Raw genomic sequence first — 20,002 nt, forward strand, 5'->3', positions numbered from 1 at the left:
ATCTCATGTACCATCTCTAACAGCTCATTCCATATACCCACCATCCTCAGTTGCAGTTTTCTGGCTGAAAGACATTGAACTGATCAATCCCTATAATTGATTAAACACATCTCAATAAGAACACCCATTAACTTCCTGCGTTCCAAGCAATAAAGTCCTAGCTTACGCAATCGATTCCCTATAGCTCAGGCCCTCGAGTCCTGGCAACACCCCTGTAAATTCTCTCTGCACTCTTTCCAGTTTAGTGATGTCCTTCCCAGAACAGGGTGACCAACAGGGTTTCTGTGTTGGGTCCACTGTTGTTTGTCATATACATCAATGGTCTGAATGATGGTGCGGTAAATTGGATTAGTAAGTATGCAGACGATACTAGGAAAGGTGGTGTTGTGGATAATGAAGTAGATTTTCAAAGTCTACAGAGAGATTTAGGCCATTTGGAAGAGTGGGCTGAAAGATGGCAGATGTAGTATAATGCTGATAAGTGTGAGGTGCTACATCTTGGCAAGAGAAATCAAAATAGGATGTACATGGTAAATGGTAGCGAATTGAGGAATGCAGTTGAACAGAGGGATCTAGGAATAACTGTGCGTAGTTCCCTGAATGTGGAATCTCATGTAGATAGGGCGGTAAAGAAAGCTTTTGGTGTGCTGATGGAAACATTTATGTAATTATTTCCTTGTGTATTCTATCTGTGTCTGCACAAGATTGGTTACCGAAACTGCCTAGGGCACAAGTAATTGACAGGTCTCGGTCAAGAGATTAAGAGTCTATCACAGAACTTGCAGAACGGCTAATCTTGCTCTGGTGAAACTTTCCACAGCTAAATGTTATTTCCTTTGAATTCTGAGTGTCTGTTCATTACCATTTGTCTGGATGCTTTTTTTGTCTAAATCAATGTATAAAAGAGATGGTTTTCAGCATTAGCTCAGAGAGGACTCCCACAGACACTTGGGCTCTGTGTGACTCTCTCTTGCAATAAAGTTCTACCTCCGTTTTTGTAATAGTCTTTGTTGGAAAATTTCTAACATGTGCTGGCCTTTATAAATCAGAGCATTGAGTATGGAAGTTGGGATGAAATGTTAACATTATACAAGGCATTGGTGAGACCAATTCCAGAGTATGACGTACAATTTTGGTCGCCTAATTATAGGAAGGATGTCAACAAAATAGGAGATTGCAGAGGAGATTTACTAGAATGTTGCCTGGGTTTCAGCAACTAAGTTACAGAGAAAGGTTGAACAAGTTAGGTCTTTATTCTTTGGAGCGCAGAAGGTTAAGGGGGGACTTGATAGAGGTCTTTAAAATGATGAGAGGGATAGACAGAGTTGACGTGGATAAGCTTTTTCCATTGAGAGTAGGGAAGATTCAAACAAGAGGACATGGCTTGAGAATTAAGGGACAAAAGTTGAGGGGTAACAAGAGGGGGAACTTCTTTTCTCAGAGAGTGGTGGCTGTGTGGAATGAGCTTCCAGTGGATGTGGTGGAGGCAGGTTCGAGTTTATCATTTAAAAATAAATTGGATAGGTATATGGACGGGAAAGGAATGGAGGGTTATGGTCTGAGTGCAGGTAGATGAGACTAGGTGAGAGTCAGTGTTCATCACGGACTAGTAGGGCCGAGATGGCCTGTTTCCGTGCTGTAATTGTTATATGGTTATAAGTGCTGTTTTACAAAGAAACACACAAAGTGCTGGAGTAACTTGGCGACTAGACAGCATTTCTAGAGTGGTTTCCTCAACCATCCTCAATCCAAGGGTGAAATCTGAAGAAGGGCCTCAACCTGAAACGTCATCTATTCCTTTTTTCCAGAGATGCTGCCTGACCCGCTGAGCTACTCCAGCACTTTGTGTCGATGGATCCAAGGGGGATTATTCTCTACTGTTGAACAAACTACCACCCTCTCCAAAAGCTGGCTGCAGGGTTAATGAGGATAAGGGATAACGTATGCAAGGACTTGGTACCTGAGGATGTGTCTCCCACTGGGACAGAAGACGATTCCTGGGTGGATTCTCCAGTCGATGATCCCTGGGTCTGTTTCCCTGTGGACATCTGGTGATCTGGAATAATGAAACAGAGAAACGGGAGTGTGGCAACACCACAACAGGTCATCAGACTGGAAAAAGAGGTTGGGAAATAACGGACTGGGAGCATCATCCAGTCTCTCTTCACCCACTCTCCTTCCGAAACATGTCTCACTCCACGTGACTCCCCCCCCATTCTGTGTTGGGGTGAATTTCAACGCCTGACCACAGAACCATAGATGATAGAGCACGTAAACACACCCTGCTGCCCAACTTGTCCATCTCGACGCATCTAAACGTCTCCTATTTGCCCCTCTTTAGCCCATATCAGTCTAAATCATTCCTATCCATGTACCTGTCCAAGTGGCGTATAAATGTGGTTCTTGTACCTGCCTCATGGGGAGGCCCTGACCACGGGGAATAGTGGCGGAAGAAGACTGAATTTGGTGCCTTCCCACACAGTGGGGAAATTTGACTCTGCTGTGTGGGGATGTTTTATGTCAAACCCTATAGTGTGTTATGTCCTGTTTATTTTTATTGTATGGCTGTATGGGAATTCATTTCACTGTGCCATCAGGCACATGTGACAATTAAATCTATCTTGAATCTTGAATCTTGAATCTCATGTACCATCTCTAACAGCTCATTCCATATACCCACCATCCTCAGTTGCAGTTTTCTGGCTGAAAGACATTGAACTGATCAATCCCTATAATTGATTAAACACATCTCAATAAGAACACCCATTAACTTCCTGCGTTCCAAGCAATAAAGTCCTAGCTTACGCAATCGATTCCCTATAGCTCAGGCCCTCGAGTCCTGGCAACACCCCTGTAAATTCTCTCTGCACTCTTTCCAGTTTAGTGATGTCCTTCCCAGAACAGGGTGACCAACAGGGTTTCTGTGTTGGGTCCACTGTTGTTTGTCATATACATCAATGGTCTGAATGATGGTGCGGTAAATTGGATTAGTAAGTATGCAGACGATACTAGGAAAGGTGGTGTTGTGGATAATGAAGTAGATTTTCAAAGTCTACAGAAAGATTTAGGCCATTTGGAAGAGTGGGCTGAAAGATGGCAGATGTAGTATAATGCTGATAAGTGTGAGGTGCTACATCTTGGCAGGACAAATCAAAATAGGATGTACATGGTAAATGGTAGCGAATTGAGGAATGCAGTTGAACAGAGGGATCTAGGAATAACTGTGCGTAGTTCCCTGAATGTGGAATCTCATGTAGATAGGGCGGTAAAGAAAGCTTTTGGTGTGCTGATGGAAACATTTATGTAATTATTTCCTTGTGTATTCTATCTGTGTCTGTACAAGATTGTTTACCAAAACTGCCTAGGGCACAAGTAATTGACAGGTCTCGGTCAAGAGATTAAGAGTCTATCACAGAACTTGCAGAACGGCTAATCTTGCTCTGGTGAAACTTTCCACAGCTAAATGTTATTTCCTTTGAATTCTGAGTGTCTGTTCATTACCATTTGTCTGGATGCTTTTTTTGTCTAAATCAATGTATAAAAGAGATGGTTTTCAGCATTAGCTCAGAGAGGACTCCCACAGACACTTGGGCTGTGTGTGACTCTCTCTCACAATAAAGTTCTACCTCCGTTTTTGTAATAGTCTTTGTTGGAAAATTTCTAACATGTGCTGGCCTTTATAAATCTGAGCATTGAGTATAGAAGTTGGGATGAAATGTTAACATTATACAAGGCATTGGTGAGACCAATTCCAGAGTATGATGTACAATTTTGGTCGCCTAATTATAGGAAGGATGTCAACAAAATAGGAGATTGCAGAGGAGATTTACTAGAATGTTGCCTGGGTTTCAGCAACTAAGTTACAGAGAAAGGTTGAACAAGTTAGGTCTTTATTCTTTGGAGCGCAGAAGGTTAAGGGGGGACTTGATAGAGGTCTTTAAAATGATGAGAGGGATAGACAGAGTTGACGTGGATAAGCTTTTTCCATTGAGAGTAGGGAAGATTCAAACAAGAGGACATGACTTGAGAATTAAGGAACAAAAGTTGAGGGGTAACATGAGGGGGAACTTCTTTTCTCAGGGAGTGGTAGCTGTGTGGAATGAGCTTCCAGTGGAAGTGGTGGAGGCAGGTTCGATTTTATCATTTAAAAATCAATTGGATAGGTATATGGACGGGAAAGGAATGGATGGTTATGGTCTGAGTGCAGGTAGATGGGACTAGGTGAGAGCCAGTGTTCATCACGGACTAGTAGCGCCGAGATGGCCTGTTTCCGTGCTGTAATTGTTATATGGTTATAAGTGCTGTTTTACAAAGAAAGACACAAAGTGCTGGAGTAACTCAGCGACTAGACAGCATTTCTAGAGTGGTTTCCTCAACCATCCTCAATCCAAGGGTGAAATCTGAAGAAGGGCCTCAATCCGAAACATCACCTATTCCTTTTTTCCAGAGATGCTGCCTGACCCGCTGAGCTACTCCAGCACTTTGTGTCGATGAATCCAAGGGGGATTATTGTCCACTGTTGAACAAACTACCGCCCTCTCCAAAAGCTGGCTGCAGGGTTAATGAGGACAAGGGATAACGTATGCGAGGAGTTGGTACCTGAGGATGTGTCTCCCACTGGGACAGAAGACGATTCCTGGGTGGATTCTCCAGTCGATGATCCCTGGGTCTGTTTCCCTGTGGACATCTGGTGATCTGGAATAATGAAACAGAGAAACGGGAGTGTGGCAACACCACAACAGGTCATCAGACTGGAAAAAGAGATTGGGAAATAACGGACTGGAAGCATCATCCAGTCTCCTTTCATCCACTCTCCTTCCGAAACATGTCTCACTTAAACTGTGATCCCTTGTTCTGGACTTCCGAAACATTGGAAACAATCTTCCTGCATCTAGCCTGTCCAACCCCTTAAGAATTTTGTAAGTTTCTATACGATCCCCCCACAATCTTCTAAATTCTAGCGAGTACAACCGAATCTATCCAGTCTTTCTTCATATGAAAATCCTGCCATCCCAGGAATCAGTCTGGTGAACCTTCTCTGTACTCCCTCTATGGCAAGAATGTATTTCCTCAGATTTTGAGACGAAAACTCCAGGTGTGGTCTCAGACAGACCCTGTACAATTGCAGTAGAATCTCCCTGCTCTTATACTAAAATCCCTTTGCTATGAATGCTAACATACTATTCGCTTTCTTCACTGCCTGCTGCACCTGCATGCCTAATCGTCTCCCATTTGCCCCTCTTTAGCCCACATCAGTCTAAATCTTTCCTGTCCTTGTATCTGTCCATGTGGCGTATAGATGTTGTTCTTGTACCTGCCTCATGTACCATCTCTAACAGCTCATTCCATATACCCACCATCCTCTGTTGCAGTTTTCTGGCTGAAAGACATTGAACTTATCAATTCCTATCATGATTAAACCCATCTCAATAATATCACCCATTAACCTGCTGCGTTCCAAGCAATAAAGTCATAGCTTGCCCAATCGATTCCCTATAGCGCAGGCCATCGAGTCCTGGCAACATCCCTGTAAATTCTCTCCGCACTCTTTCCAGTTTAGTGATGTCCTTCCCAGAACAGGGTGACCAAACCTGGATATGATGCTCCAAGTGTGGCCTCACCAACATCTTGTACAACTGCAAATGAATATCTAAATGTTTATACTCAATAACTTGACTGATGAAGGTCACTGTACTAAAAGCCCTGTTGACCACCCTATCTAGCTGTGACACCATTTTCAGAGTCCTATGTACCTGCACCCCTAGATCACACTGGTCTATAACACTTTCCAAGCCCCTACCAGTCACTGTGAAGCCCCCTCCCTCATTGACTTCCCAAAACAAAATTGTTGGAGGCGAGGAAGGCTGTTAAAATACACAGCAGGATATAGATTAGCTACAGAAATATGTGCAGAAAGCACAAATGGACATTAATCTAAGCAGGTGTGAGGTTCTGCACCTCAGCTGCCACCTCTCCCGAGCCTGCTCGGGCTTGCACAGTTTCTTCCAGCACTGCGGACTCGAGCCCGAGGTGATCGATAACCTGGCCAGGGAGAAGTTTGCCGCCGATGCCACCTTCGAAAGCCTTGCCCTCAAGTTTCACAGCCCGAGCTGCCCAGACTCGTCCCAGCATAGCTCCGGGGGGAAAACAAGCCTCTGCTCTTTCAGTCATCCAGTGGCTGTACGGCAGCAAGAGGGCCAAGCAGCCCAAAGGCAAGGCACCCGCTGTCCTGGTGTAGAATCAATCAAAAAATATTTCTCCCCAAATTAAAAAAATTTTTTTTTTTTAATTTCACTATTCTTTTTTTACTCTGCAGATGCTGTTTTATAAAAAAAAGACACAAAGTGCTGGAGTAACTCAGCGGGTGAGGCAACATTTCTGCAGTGATTTCCTCAACCAACCTCAATCCAAGGGGGATTGTTGTCCACTGCGGAACAAACTACCGTCCTGTCCAAATGCTGGCTGCAGGGACAGGTGATAACGTGTGAGGAGGCTTGGTACCTGAAGATGTGTCTCCCACTGGAACTGAAGATGGTTCCTGGGTGGAATCTCCAGTCGATGATCCCTGGGTCTGTCCCCTTGTGGACATCTGGGGAACTGCAATAAAGTAACAGGGAGACGGAAGTGTGGCAACACCACAACAGGTCATCAGACTTTGTGATGTGTACGGCAATCATCTGATCTCCCATCTCCCACTCTCCTTTAGAAATGTCCATCACTCCACGCTCTCCCCCTCCTCCCTTTTGAGTCAGGGCGAATTTCAACAACTGACCATAGAGCACAGAACAGGTCCGTCGGCCCACCTCGTTCATGCCGACCTATCTGTTAGTCCCATTTGGCCACATATTGCCCATATTCTGCTAAAGGTTTATTATCCATGCACCTGTCCGAGGGTATTTTAAATGTTGTTATTGTATCTCCCTCAACTATCTTCTCTGGCAGCTCGTTCCATATTTCCACCGCACTGAATGAAATGGTTGCCCCTCTTGTTCTTACTAAACCTTTCCCCTGTCATCCTAAATGTATGTCCTCTGGTTCTTGTTCCACAATTGAAATCTGAAGAAGGGCCTCAACCTGAGACATCACCTATTCCTTTTTTCCGGAGATGCTGCCTGACCCGCTGAGCTACTCCAACACTTTGTGTCGATGAACCCAAGGGGGATTATTGTCCAGTATTGAACAAACTACCGCCCTCTCCAAAAGCTGGCTGCAGGGTTATGCTATGAATGTTAACATACCATTCGCTTTCTTCACTGCCTGCTGCACCTACATGCCTAATCGTCTTGCATTTGCCCCTCTTTAGCCCACATCAGTCTAAATCTTTTCTGTCCTTGTATCTGTCCATGTCCATGTACCCACCATCCTCTGTTGCAGTTTTCTGGCTGAAAGACATTGAACTTATCAATTCCTATCATGATTGAACACATCTCAATAATATCACCCATTAACCTGCTGCGTTTCAAGCAATAAAGTCCTAGCTTGCCCAATCGATTCCCTATAGTTCAGGCCCTCGAGTCCTGGCAACACCCCTGTAAATTCTCTCCACACTCTTTCCAGTTTAGTGATGTCCTTCCTACAACACGGTGACCAAAACTGGATATGATGCTCCAAGTGTGGCCTCACCAACATCTTGTACAACTGCAACATGTTTATACTCAATAACTTGACTGATGAAGGTCACTGTACTAAAAGCCCTGTTGACCACCGTATCTAGCTGTGACACCACTTTCAGAGTCCTATGTACCTGCACCCCTAGATCACACTGGTCTATAACACTTTCCAAGCCCCTACCAGTCACTGTGAAGCCCCCTCCCTCGTTGACTTCCCAAAACAAAATTGTTGGAGTTGAGTAGGCTGTTAAAATATACAGCACCATATAGATTAGCTACAGAAATATGTGCAGAAAGTACAAATGGACTTTAATCTAAGCATGTGTGAGGTTCTGCACCTCAGCTGCCACTTCTCCCGAGCCTGCTCGGGCTTGGACAGTTTCTTCCAGCACTGCGGACTCGAGCCTGAGGTGATCGATAACCTGGCCAGGGAGAAGTTTGCCGCCGATGCCACCTTCGAAAGTCTTGCCCTCACGTTTCACAACTTGAGCTGCCCAGACTCGTCCCAGCATAGCTCGGTCATCCAGTGGCTGTACGGCAGCAAGAGAGCCAAGCAGCCCAAAGGCAAGGCACCCGCTGTCCTGGTGTAGAATCAATCAAAAAATATTTCGCCCCAAATTTAAATTTTTTTTTTTTTTAATTTCACTATTTTTTTTTACTCTGCAGATGCTGGTTTACAAAAAAAGACACAAAGTGCTGGAGTAACTCAGCGGGTGAGGCAACATTTCTGGAGTGGTTCCCTCAACCAACCTCAATCCAAGGGGGATTGTTGTCCACTGCGGAACAAACTACCGTCCTGTCCAAATGCTGGCTGCAGGGACAGGTGATAACGTGTGAGGAGGCTTGGTACCTGAAGATGTGTCTCCCACTGGGACTGAAGATGGTTCCTGGGTGGAATCTCCAGTGGATGATCCCTGGGTCTGTCCCCTTGTGGACATCTGGGGAACTGCAATAAAGTAACAGGGAGACGGAAGTGTGGCAACACCACAACAGGTCATCAGACTTTGTGATGTGTACGGCAATCATCTGATCTTCCATCTCCCACTCTCCTTCAGAAATATCCATCACTCCACGCTCTCCCCCTCCCCCCTTTTGAGTCAGGGCGAATTTCAGCAACTGACCATAGAGCACAGAACAGGTCCGTCGGCCCACCTCGTTCATGCCGACCTATCTGTTAGTCCCATTTGTCCACATATTGCCCATATTCTGCTAAAGGTTTATTATCCATGCACCTGTCCGAGGGTATTTTAAATGTTGTTATTGTATCTCCCTCAACTATCTTCTCGGGCAGCTCGTTCCATACTTCCACCGCACTGAATTAAATGGTACCCCTCTTGTTCTTATTAAACCTTTCCCTTGTCATCTTAAATGTATGTCCTCTGGTTCTTGTTCCCCAATTGAAATCTGAAGAAGGGCCTCATCCTGAGACGTTACGTATTCCTTTTTTCCAGAGATGCTGCCTGACCCGCTGAGCTACTCCAGCATTTTGTGTTGATTAATCCAAGGGGGATTATTGTCCACTGTTAAACAAACTACCAACTTCTCCAAAAGCTGGCTGCAGAGTTAATGAGGACAAGGGATAACGTATGGGAGGAGTTGGTACCTGAGGATGTGTCTCCCACTGGGACTGAAGACGATTCCTGGGTGGATTCTCCAGTCGATGATCCCTGGGTCTGTTTCCCTGTGGACATCTGGTAATCTGGAATAAGGAAACAGAGAAACGGGAGTGTGGCAACACCACAACGTGTCATCAGACTGGAAAAAGAGGTTGGGAAATAACGGACTGGAAGCATCATCCAGTCTCCCTTCATCCACTCTCCTTCCGAAACATGTCTCACTCCACGTCACTTCCCCCATTCTGTGTTGGGGTGAATTTCAACGCCTGACCACAGAACCATAGATGATAGAGCACGTAAACAGACCCTGCTGCCCAACTTGTCCATCTCAACGCATCTAAACATCTCCCATCTGCCCCTCTTTAGCCCATATCAGTCTAAATCTTTCCTATCCATGTACTTGTCCAAGTGGCGTATCAATGTGGTTCTTGTACCTGCCTCATGTACCATCTCTAACAGCTCATTCCATATACCCACCATCCTCTGTTGCAGTTTTCTGGCTGAAAGACATTGAACTTATCAATTCCTATCATGATTAAACACATCTCAATAAGAACACCCATTAACTTCCTGCGTTCCAAGCAATAAAGGCCTAGGTTGCCCAATCGATTCCCTATAGCTCAGGCCCTCGCAACACCACTGTAAATTCTCTCCGCACTGATTCCAGTTTAGTGATGTCCTTCCCAGAACAGGGTGACCAACAGGGTTTCTGTGTTGGGTCCACTGTTGTTTGTCATATACATCAATGGTCTGGATGATGTTGCGGTAAATTGGATTAGTAAGTATGCAGACGATACTAGGAAAGGTGGTGTTGTGGATAATGAAGTAGAGTTTCAAAGTCTACAGAGAGATTTAGGCCATTTGGGAGAGTGGGCTGAAAGATGGCAGATGGAGTTTAATGCTGATAAGTGTGAGGTGCTACATCTTGGCAGGACAAATCAAAATAGGACGTACATGGTAAATGGTAGCGAATTGAGGAATGCAGTTGAACAGAGGGATCTAGGAATAACTGTGCATAGTTTCCTGAAGGTGGAATCTCATGTAGATAGGGTGGTAAAGAAAGCTTTTGGTGTGCTGGCCTTTATAAATCAGAGCATTGAGCATAGAAGTTGGGATGAAATGTTAACATTGTACAAGGCATTGGTGATACCAATTCTGGAGTATGGTGTACAATGTTGGTCGCCAAATTATCGGAAAGATGTCAACAAAATAGAGAAAGTGCAGAGGAGATTTACTAGAATAGAATAGATCCTTAGTGTGGTTCAGGCAGGTTTCCGCAAGGACCGCAGCACAGGAGAACAAGTTCTGGCCCTAACCACCTGCATTGAAAACGGCTTCGAGAACAAACTGAAGATCGGGGCAGTGTTCCTTGATCTCACCGCAGCCTATGACACTGTGTGGCACAAAGGCCTCCTCCTAAAACTCACCAAAGCACTCCCTGCCTGGGCATCAGAAAGCATCAAATCTCTGCTCTCCAATCGCAGGTTCAGAGTTCACCTTGGTCAGAACAAGAGTGCATGGAGAACGCAGAAGAATGGACTCCCGCAAGGGTCAGTCTTAGCCCCAACCCTGTTCAACCTTTACACAAATGACCTACCCACCACCAAATCCCGCAAATTCATCTATGCAGATGACATCTGTTTGGCCTTCCAAGCACCAGATTTTGGTACATTGGAACAGGTGCTCAATGAAGACCTTGCTAAACTGGACAAGTACTGCAAAACCTGGCGGCTAAAACCAAGCCCAGAAAAAACGGTCTCCAGTGTGTTCCACCTCCATAATGCAGAAGCCACAAGAGAACCAAACATCTATCTGAGCAGGACCAAACTGAAGTATGCCCCCACTCCAACCTACCTCGGAGTGACCCTTGACAGGACCCTATCATACAAGGAACATCTCAAAGGAACAGCAGCTAAGGTGAAGTCCAGAAACAATCTCCCCAGTAAGCTTGATGGCAGCAGCCCCCACACTGCGCATTTCAGCACTAGCCCTTGCATTTTCTTCAGCCGAATATTGTGCCCCTGTTTGGTCCAGGTCATCCCACACACACCATGTGGACACCCAATTGAACTCAACAATGAGGATCATCACAGGAACAATCCGCTCAACACCACTCCCCTGGCTCCCTGTCCTATCCAACATAGCCCCTCCACACATCCGGCGAGTAGTCCTCACTCAAAGGATGCTCCAAAAGACCAAAAACTCCCCTCACCTGCCAATTCACATGGACATCTTCAACCCACCCACTGCTCGACTTATAACACTTATGGGAACCCACCACCAGCTGATTTCACCATCCAATCAGCTTGGAAAAAGGAATGGGAGTCCAAGAACGTCCCAAATAAACATCTGGTGTCAGACCCTACCCTACCGGTCCCTGGCACCAATCTCCCAAGGAAGCAGTGGACGACGCTGAATAGATTCAGGACTGGACATGGCCCCTGCTTGGCCAGCCTTCACAAATGGGGCAGCAGTCCAACCCCACGGTGTGCTTGTGGAGAGCAGCAAACAATGCAACACATCATTGAAGCATGCCCTCAACAAAGACTGAAAGGAGGACTTGTCACTCTTCATACAGCAGATCAAGAGGCAACTGCTTGGCTAAAGGACTTTGCATTCGCTAAATAAATACTAGAATGTTGCCTGGGTTTCAGCAACTAAGTTACAGAGAAAGGTTGAACAGGTTAGGTCTTTATTCTTTGGAGCGCAGAAGGTTAAGGGGGGACTTGATAGAGGTCTTTAAAATTATGAGAGGGATAGACAGCGTTGATGTGGATAAGCTTTTTCCATTGAGAGTAGGGAAGATTCAAACAAGAGGACATGATTTGAGAATTGAGGGACAAAAGGTGAGGGGTAACACGAGGGGGAACTTCTTTTCTCAGAGAGTGGTAGCTGTGTGGAATGAGCTTCCAGTGGATGTGGTGGAGGCAGGTTTGATTTTATCATTTAAAAATCAATTGGATAGGTATATGGACGGGAAAGGAATGGAGGGTTATGGTCTGAGTGCAGGTAGATGGGACTAGGTGAGAGTCAGTGTTCATCATGGACTAGTAGGGCCGAGATGGCCTGTTTCCGTGCTGTAATTGTTATATGGTTATAAGTGCTGTTTTACAAAGAAAGACACAAAGTGCTGGAGTAACTCAGCGACTAGACAGCATTTCTAGAGTGGTTTCCTCAACCATCCTCAATCCAAGGGTGAAATCTGAAGAAGGGCCTCAACCTGAGACATCACCTATTCCTTTTTTCCAGAGATGCTGCCTGACCCGCTGAGCTACTCCAGCACTTTGTGTCGATGAATCCAATGGGGATTATTGTCTACTGTTAAACAAACTACCGCCCTCTCCAAAAGCTGGCTGCAGGGTTAATGAGGACAAGGGATAATGTATGTGAGGACTTGGTACCTGAGGATGTGTCTCCCACTGGGACAGAAGACGATTCCTGGGTGGATTCTCCAGTCGATGATCCCTGGGTCTGTTTCCCTGTGGACATCTGGTGATCTGGAATAATGAAACAGAGAAACTGGAGTGTGGCAACACCACAACAGGTCATCAGACTGGAAAAAGAGGTTGGGAAATAACGGACTGGAAGCATCATCCAGTCACCCTTCATCCACTCTCCTTCCGAAACATGTCTCACTCCACGTGACTCCCCCCATTCTGTGTTGGGATGAATTTCAACGCCTGACCAGAGAACCATAGATGATAGAGCACGTAAACAGACCCTGCTGCCCAACTTGTCCATCTCGACGCATCTAAACGTCTCCCATTTGCCCCTCTTTAGTCCATATCAGTCTAAATCTTTCCTATCCATGTACCTGTCCAAGTGGCATATAAATGTGGTTCTTGTACCTGCCTCATGTACCATCTCCACCAGCTCATTCCATATACCCACCATCCTCTGTTGCAGTTTTCTGGCTGAAAGACATTGAACTTATCAATTCCTATCATGATTAAGCACATCTCAATAATATCACCCATTAACCTTCCTGCGTTCCAAGCAATAAAGTCCTAGCTTGCCCAATCGATTCCCTATAGCTCAGGCCCTCGAGTCCTGGCAACACCACTGGAAATTCTCTCCGCACTCTTTCCAGTTTAGTGATGTCCTTCCCAGAACAGGGTGACCAACTGGGTTTCTGTGTTGGGTCCACTGTTGTTTGTCATATACATCAATGGTCTGGATGATGTTGCGGTAAATTGGATTAGTAAGTATGCAGACGATACTAGGAACGGTGGTGTTGTGGATAATGAAGTAGATTTTCAAAGTCTACAGAGAGATTTAGGCCATTTGGAAGAGTGGGCTGAAAGATGGCAGATGGAGTTTAATGCTGATAAGTGTGAGGTGCTACATCTTGGCAGGACAAATCAAAATAGGACGTACATGGTAAATGGTAGCGACTTGAGGAATGCAGTTGAACAGAGGGATCTAGGAATAACTGTGCATAGTTCCCTGAAGGTGGAATCTCATGTAGATAGGGTGGAAAAGAAAGCTTTTGGTATGCTAGCCTTTATAAATCAGAGCATTGAGTATAGAAGTTGGGATGAAATGTTAAAATTGTACAAGGCATTGGTGAGACCAATTCTGGAGTCTGGTGTACAATTCTGGTCGCCCAATTAGCGGAAGGATGTTAACAAAATAGAGAGAGTACAGAGGAGATTTACTAGAATGTTGCCTGGGTTTCAGCAACTGAGTTACAGAGAAAGGTTGAACAAGTTAGGTCTTTATTCTTTGGAGCGCAGAAGGTTAAGGGGGGACTTGATGGAGGTCTTTAAAATCAGCAGAGGGATAGACAGAGTTGACGTGGATAAGCTTTTCCCACTGAGAGTAGGGAAGATTCAAACAAGAGGACATGGCTTGAGAATTAAGGGACAAAAGTTGAGGGGTAACAAGAGGAGGAACTTCTTTACTCAGAGAGTGGTAGCTGTGTGGAATGAGCTGCCAGTGGATGTGGTGGAGGCAGGTTCGATTTTATCATTTAAAAATAAATTGGATAGGTATATGGACGGGAAAGGAATGGAGGGTTATGGTCTGAGTGCAGTTAGATGGGACTAGGTGAGAGCCAGTGTTCATCACGGACTAGTAGGGCCGAGATGGCCTGTTTCCGTGCTGTAATTGTTATATGGTTATAAGTGCTGTTTTACAAAGAAAGACACAAAGTGCTGGAGTAACTCAGCGACTAGACAGCATTTCTAGAGTGGTTTCCTCAACCATCCTCAATCCAAGGGTGAAATCTGAAGAAGGGCCTCAACCTGAAACGTCATCTATTCCTTTTTTCCAGAGATGCTGCCTGACCCGCTGAGCTACTCCAGCACTTTGTGTCGATGAACCCAAGGGGGATTATTGTCCACTGTTAAACAAACTACCGCCCTCTCCAAAAGCTGGCTGCAGGGTTAATGAGGACAAGGGATAACCTATGCGAGGACTTGGTACCTGAGGATGTGTCTCCCACTGGGACAGAAGACGATTCCTGGGTGGATTCTCCGGTCGATGATCCATGGGTCTGTTTCCCTGTGGCCAACTGGTGATCTGGAATAATGAAACAGAGAAACGGGAGTGTGGCAACACCACAACAGGTCAACAGACTGGAAAAAGAGGTTGGGAAATAACGGACTGGAAGCATCATCCAGTCTCTCTTCATCCACTCTCCTTCCGAAACATGTCTCACTCCATGTGACTCCCCCCATTCTGTGTTGGGGTGAATTTCAACGCCTGACCACAGAACCATAGATGATAGAGCACGTAAACAGACCCTGCTGCCCAACTTGTCCATCTCAACGCATCTAATCATAGAAACATAGAAACTAGGAGCAGGAGTAGGCCATTCGGCCCTTCGAGCCTGCACCGCCATTCAATATGATCACGGCTGATCATCCAACTCAGTATCCTGCACCTGCCTTCTCTCCATACCCCCTGATCCCTTTAACCACAAGGGCCACATCTAGCTCCCTCTTAAATATAGACAATGACCTGGCCTCAACTACATTCTGTGGCAGAGAATTCCACAGATTCACCACTCTCTGTGTAAAAAATATTTTTCTCATCTCAGTCCTAAAAGATTCCCCCTTATCCTTAAACTGTGACCCCTTGTTCTGGACTTCCCCAACATTGAAAACAATCCTCCTGCATCTAGCCTGTCCAACCCCTTAAGAATTTTGTAAGTTTCTGTACGATTCATATGAAAGTCCTGCCATCCCAGGAATCAGTCTGGTGAACCTTCTCTGTATTCCCTCTATGGCAAGAATGTCTTTCCTCAGATTTGGAGACCAAAACTGTACGCAAAACTCCAGGTGTGGTCTCAGCTAGACCCAGTACAACTGCAGTAGAATCTCCTATACTCAAATCCTTTTGCTATGAATGCTAACATACTATTCGCTTTCTTCACTGCCTGCTGCACCTGCATGCCTAATCGTTTTGCATTTGCCCCTCTTTAGCCCACATCAGTCAAAATCTTTCCTATCCATGTACCTGTCCAAGTGGCGTATAAATGTGGTTCTTGTACCTGCCTCATGTACCATCTCTAACAGCTCATTCCATATACCCACCATCCTCTGTTGCAGTTTGCTGGCTGAAAGACATTGAACTTATCAATTCCTATCATGATTAAACACATCTCAATAAGAACACCCATTAACCTCCTGCGTTCCAGGCAATAAAGTCCTAGCTTGCCCAATCGATTCCCTATAGCTCAGGCCCTCGAGTCCTGGCAACACCACTGCAAATTCTCACCCCACTCTTTCCAGTTTAGTGATGTCCTTCCCAGAACAGGGTGACCAACAGGGTTTCTGTGTTGGGTCCACTGTTGTTTGTCATATTCATCAATGGTCTGGATGATGGTGCGGTAAATTGGATTAGTAAGTATGCAGATGATACTAGGAAAGGTGGTGTTGTGGATAATGAAGTAGATTTTCAAAGTCTACAGAGAGATTTAGGCCATTTGAAAGAGTGGGCTGAAAGATGGCAGATGGTGTTTAATGCTGATAAGTGTGAGGTGCTACATCTTGGCAGGACAAATCAAAATAGGACGTACGTGGTAAATGGTAGCGAATTGAGGAATGCAGTTGAACAGAGGGATCTAGGAATAACTGCATAGTTCCCTGAAGGTGGAATATCATGTAGATAGGGTGGTCAAGAAAGCTTTTGGTGTGCTGGCCTTTATAAATCAGAGCATTGAGTATAAGTTGGGATGAAATGTTAACATTGTACAAGGCATTGGTGAGACCAATTCTGGAGTATGGTGTACAATTTTGATCGCCAAATTATCGGAAAGATGCTAACAAAATAGAGAGAGTGCAGAGGAGATTTACTAGAATAGAATAGATCCTTAGTGTGGATCTGGCAGGTTTCCGCAAGGACCGCAGCACAGGAGAACAAGTTCTGGCCCTAACCACCTGCATTGAAAACGGCTTCGAGAACAAACTGAAGACCGGGGCAGTGTTCCTTGATCTCATCGCAGCCTATGACACTGTGTGGCACAAAGGCCTCCTCCTAAAACTCACCAAAGCACTCCCTGCCTGGGTATCAGAAAGCATCAAATCTCTGCTCTCCAATCGCAGGTTCAGAGTTCACCTTGGTCAGTACAAGAGTGCATGGAGAACGCAGAAGAATGGACTCCCGCAAGGGTCAGTCTTAGCCCCAACCCTGTTCAACCTTTACACAAATGACCTACCCACCACCAAATCCCGCAAATTCATCTATGCAGATGACATCTGTTTGGCCTTCCAAGCACCAGATTTTGGTACATTGGAACAGGTGCTCAATGAAGACCATGCTAAACTGGACAAGTACTGCAAAACCTGGCGGCTAAAACCAAGCCCAGAAAAAACGGTCTCCAGTGCGTTCCACCTCCATAATGCAGAAGCCACAAGAGAACCAAACATCTATCTGAGCAGAACCAAACTGAAGTATGCCCCCACTCCAACCTACCTCGGAGTGACCCTTGACAGGACCCTATCCTTCAAGGAACATCTCAAAAGAACAGCAGCTAAGGTGAAGTCCAGAAACAATCTCCTCAGTAAGCTTGCTGGCAGCAGCCCCCACACTGCGCATTTCAGCACTAGCCCTTGCATTTTCTTCAGCCGAATATTGTGCCCCTGTTTGGTCCAGGTCATCCCACACACACCATGTGGACACCCAATTGAACTCAACAATGAGGATCATCACAGGAACAATCCACTCAACACCGCTCCCCTGGCTCCCTGTCCTATCCAACATAGCCCCTCCACACATCCGGCGAGTAGTCCTCACTCAAAGGATGCTCCAAAAGACCAAAAACTCCCCTCACCTGCCAATTCACATGGACATCTTCAACCCACCCACTGCTCGACTTATAACACTTATGGGAACCCACCACCAGCTGATTTCACCATCCAATCAGCTTGGAAAAAGGAATGGAGTCCAAGAACGTCCCAAATAAACATCTGGTGTCGGACCCCACCCTACCGGTCCCTGGCACCAATCTCCCAAGGAAGCAGTGGACGACGCTGAATAGATTCAGGACTGGACATGGCCCCTGCTTGGCCAGCCTTCACAAATGGGGCAGCAGTCCAACCCCACGGTGTGCTTGTGGAGAGCAGCAAACAATGCACCACATCATTGAAGCATGCCCTCAACAAAGACTCAAAGGAGGACTTGTCACTCTTCATACAGCAGATCAAGAGGCAACTGCTTGGCTAAAGGACTTTGCATTCGCTAAATAAATACTAGAATGTTGCCTGGGTTTAGCAACGAAGTTACAGAGAAAGGTTGAACAGGTTAGGTCTTTATTCTTTGGAGCGCAGAAGGTTAAGGGGGAACTTGATAGAGGTCTTTAAAATGATGAGAGGGATAGACAGAGTTGAGGTGGATAAGCTTTTCCCACTGAGAGTAGGGAAGATTCAAGCAAGAGGACATGATTTGAGAATTAAGGGACAAAAGTTGAGGGGTAACATGAGGGGGAACTTCTTTACTCAGAGAGTGGTAGCTGTGTGGAATGAGCTTCCAGTGGATGTGGTGGAGGCAGGTTTGATTTTATCATTTAAAAATAAATTGGATAGGTATATGGACGGGAAAGGAATGGAGGGTTATGGTCTGAGTGCAGGTAGATGGGACTAGGTGAGAGTCGGTGTTCATCACGGACTAGTAGGGCCGAGATGGCCTCTTTCCGTGCTGTAATTGTTATATGGTTATAAGTCCAGCACTTTGTGTCGATGAATCCAAGGGGGATTATTGTCCACTGTTAAACAAACTACCACCTTCTCCAAAAGCTGGCTGCAGGGTTAATGAGGACAAGGGATAACGTATGCGAGAACTTGGTACCTGAGGATGTGTCTCCCACTGGGACAGAAGACGATTCCTGGGTGGATTCTCCAATCGATGATCCCTGGGTCTGTTTCCCTGTGGACATCTGGTGATCTGGAATAATGAAACAGAGAAACGGGAGTGTGGCAACACCACAACAGTTCATCAGACTGGAAAAAAAGGTCAGGAACTAAAGGACTGTAAGCATCATCCAGTCGCCCTTCACCCATTCTCCTTCCGAAACATATCTCACTCCACGTGTCTCCCCCCATTCTGAGTTGGGGTGAATTTCAACGCCTGACCACAGAATCATAGACCATAGAGCACGTAAACAGACCCTGCTGCCCAACTTGTCCATCTCAACGCATCTAATCATAGAAACATAGAAACATAGAAAATAGGTGCAGGAGTAGGCCAGTCGGCTCTTCGAGGCTGCACCGCCATTCAATATGATCATGGCTGATCATCCAACTCAGTATCCTGTACCTGCCTTCTCTGCATACCTCCTGATCCCATTAGCCACAACGGCCACATCTAACTTTCTTAAATGTAGCCAATGAACTGGCCTCCACTACATTCTGTGGCAGAGAATTCCACAGATTCACCACTCTGTGTAAAAAATATTTTTCTCATCTCAGTCCTAAAAGATTTATCCTTAAACTGTGACCCCTTGTTCTGGACTTCCCCAACATTGGGATCAATCTTCCTGCATCTAGCATTAAGAATTTTGTAAGTTTCTATACGATCCCCCCCTCAATCTTCTAAATTCTAGCGAGTACAAGCCGAGTCTATTCAGTCTTTCTTCATATGAAAGTCCTGCCATCCCAGGAATCAGTCTGGTGAACCTTCTCTGTACTCCCTCTATGGCAAAAATATCTATCCTCAGATTTGGAGACCAAAGCTGTACGCAATACTCCAGGTGTGGTCTCAGCTAGACCACACCTTACTCTTATACTCAAATCGTTTTGCTATGAATGCTAACATACTATTCGCTTTCTTCACTGCCTGCTGCACCTGCATGCCTAATAGTCTCCCATTTGCCACTCTTTAGCCCACATCAGTCTAAATCTTTCCTGTCCTTGTATCTGTCCATGTGGCGTATACATGTGGTTCTTGTACCTGCCTCATGTACCATCTCTAACAGCTCATTCCATATACCCACCATCCTCTGTTTTCCGGCTGAAAGACATTGAACTTTTCAATTCCTATCATGATTAAATACATCTCAATAATATCACCCATTAACCTGCTGCGTTCCAAGCAATAAATTCATGGCTTGCCCAATCGATTCCCTATAGCTCAGGCCCTCGAGTCCTGGCAACACCACTGTAAATTCTCTGTGCACTCTTTCCAGTTTAGTGATGTCCTTCCTGGAATAGCTACAGAAATATGTGCAGAAAGCACAAATGGACTTTAATCTAAGCATGTGTGAGGTTCTGCACCTCAGCTGCCACTTCTCCCGAGCCTGCTCGGGCTTGGACAGTTTCTTCCAGCACTGCGGAC

At 45.6% G+C, this 20,002-nt stretch overlaps 1 protein-coding gene across 1 annotated transcript in view; it reads right to left on the reverse strand.

Moving 5' to 3' along the window:
* Positions 1–18: 18 nt before the first annotated feature.
* Positions 19–20,002, reverse strand: part of LOC129716475 (mucin-4-like) — a 44,634-nt gene continuing 24,650 nt past the window's right edge. The window contains exons 8-15 of the mRNA XM_055666339.1: positions 18,518–18,613; positions 14,654–14,749; positions 12,628–12,723; positions 9,214–9,309; positions 8,461–8,556; positions 6,502–6,597; positions 4,600–4,695; positions 19–2,056 (exon numbers count right to left, since the gene is read on the reverse strand). Of these exons, the coding sequence (XP_055522314.1) occupies positions 1,890–2,056; positions 4,600–4,695; positions 6,502–6,597; positions 8,461–8,556; positions 9,214–9,309; positions 12,628–12,723; positions 14,654–14,749; positions 18,518–18,613 (839 nt within the window). The 3' untranslated portion in view covers positions 19–1,889. The remainder of the gene's footprint in view (positions 2,057–4,599; positions 4,696–6,501; positions 6,598–8,460; positions 8,557–9,213; positions 9,310–12,627; positions 12,724–14,653; positions 14,750–18,517; positions 18,614–20,002) is intronic.

The sequence above is a fragment of the Leucoraja erinacea genome, unplaced genomic scaffold (genome assembly GCF_028641065.1).
Source record: "Leucoraja erinacea ecotype New England unplaced genomic scaffold, Leri_hhj_1 Leri_242S, whole genome shotgun sequence".
Lineage (NCBI taxonomy): Eukaryota > Metazoa > Chordata > Chondrichthyes > Rajiformes > Rajidae > Leucoraja > Leucoraja erinaceus.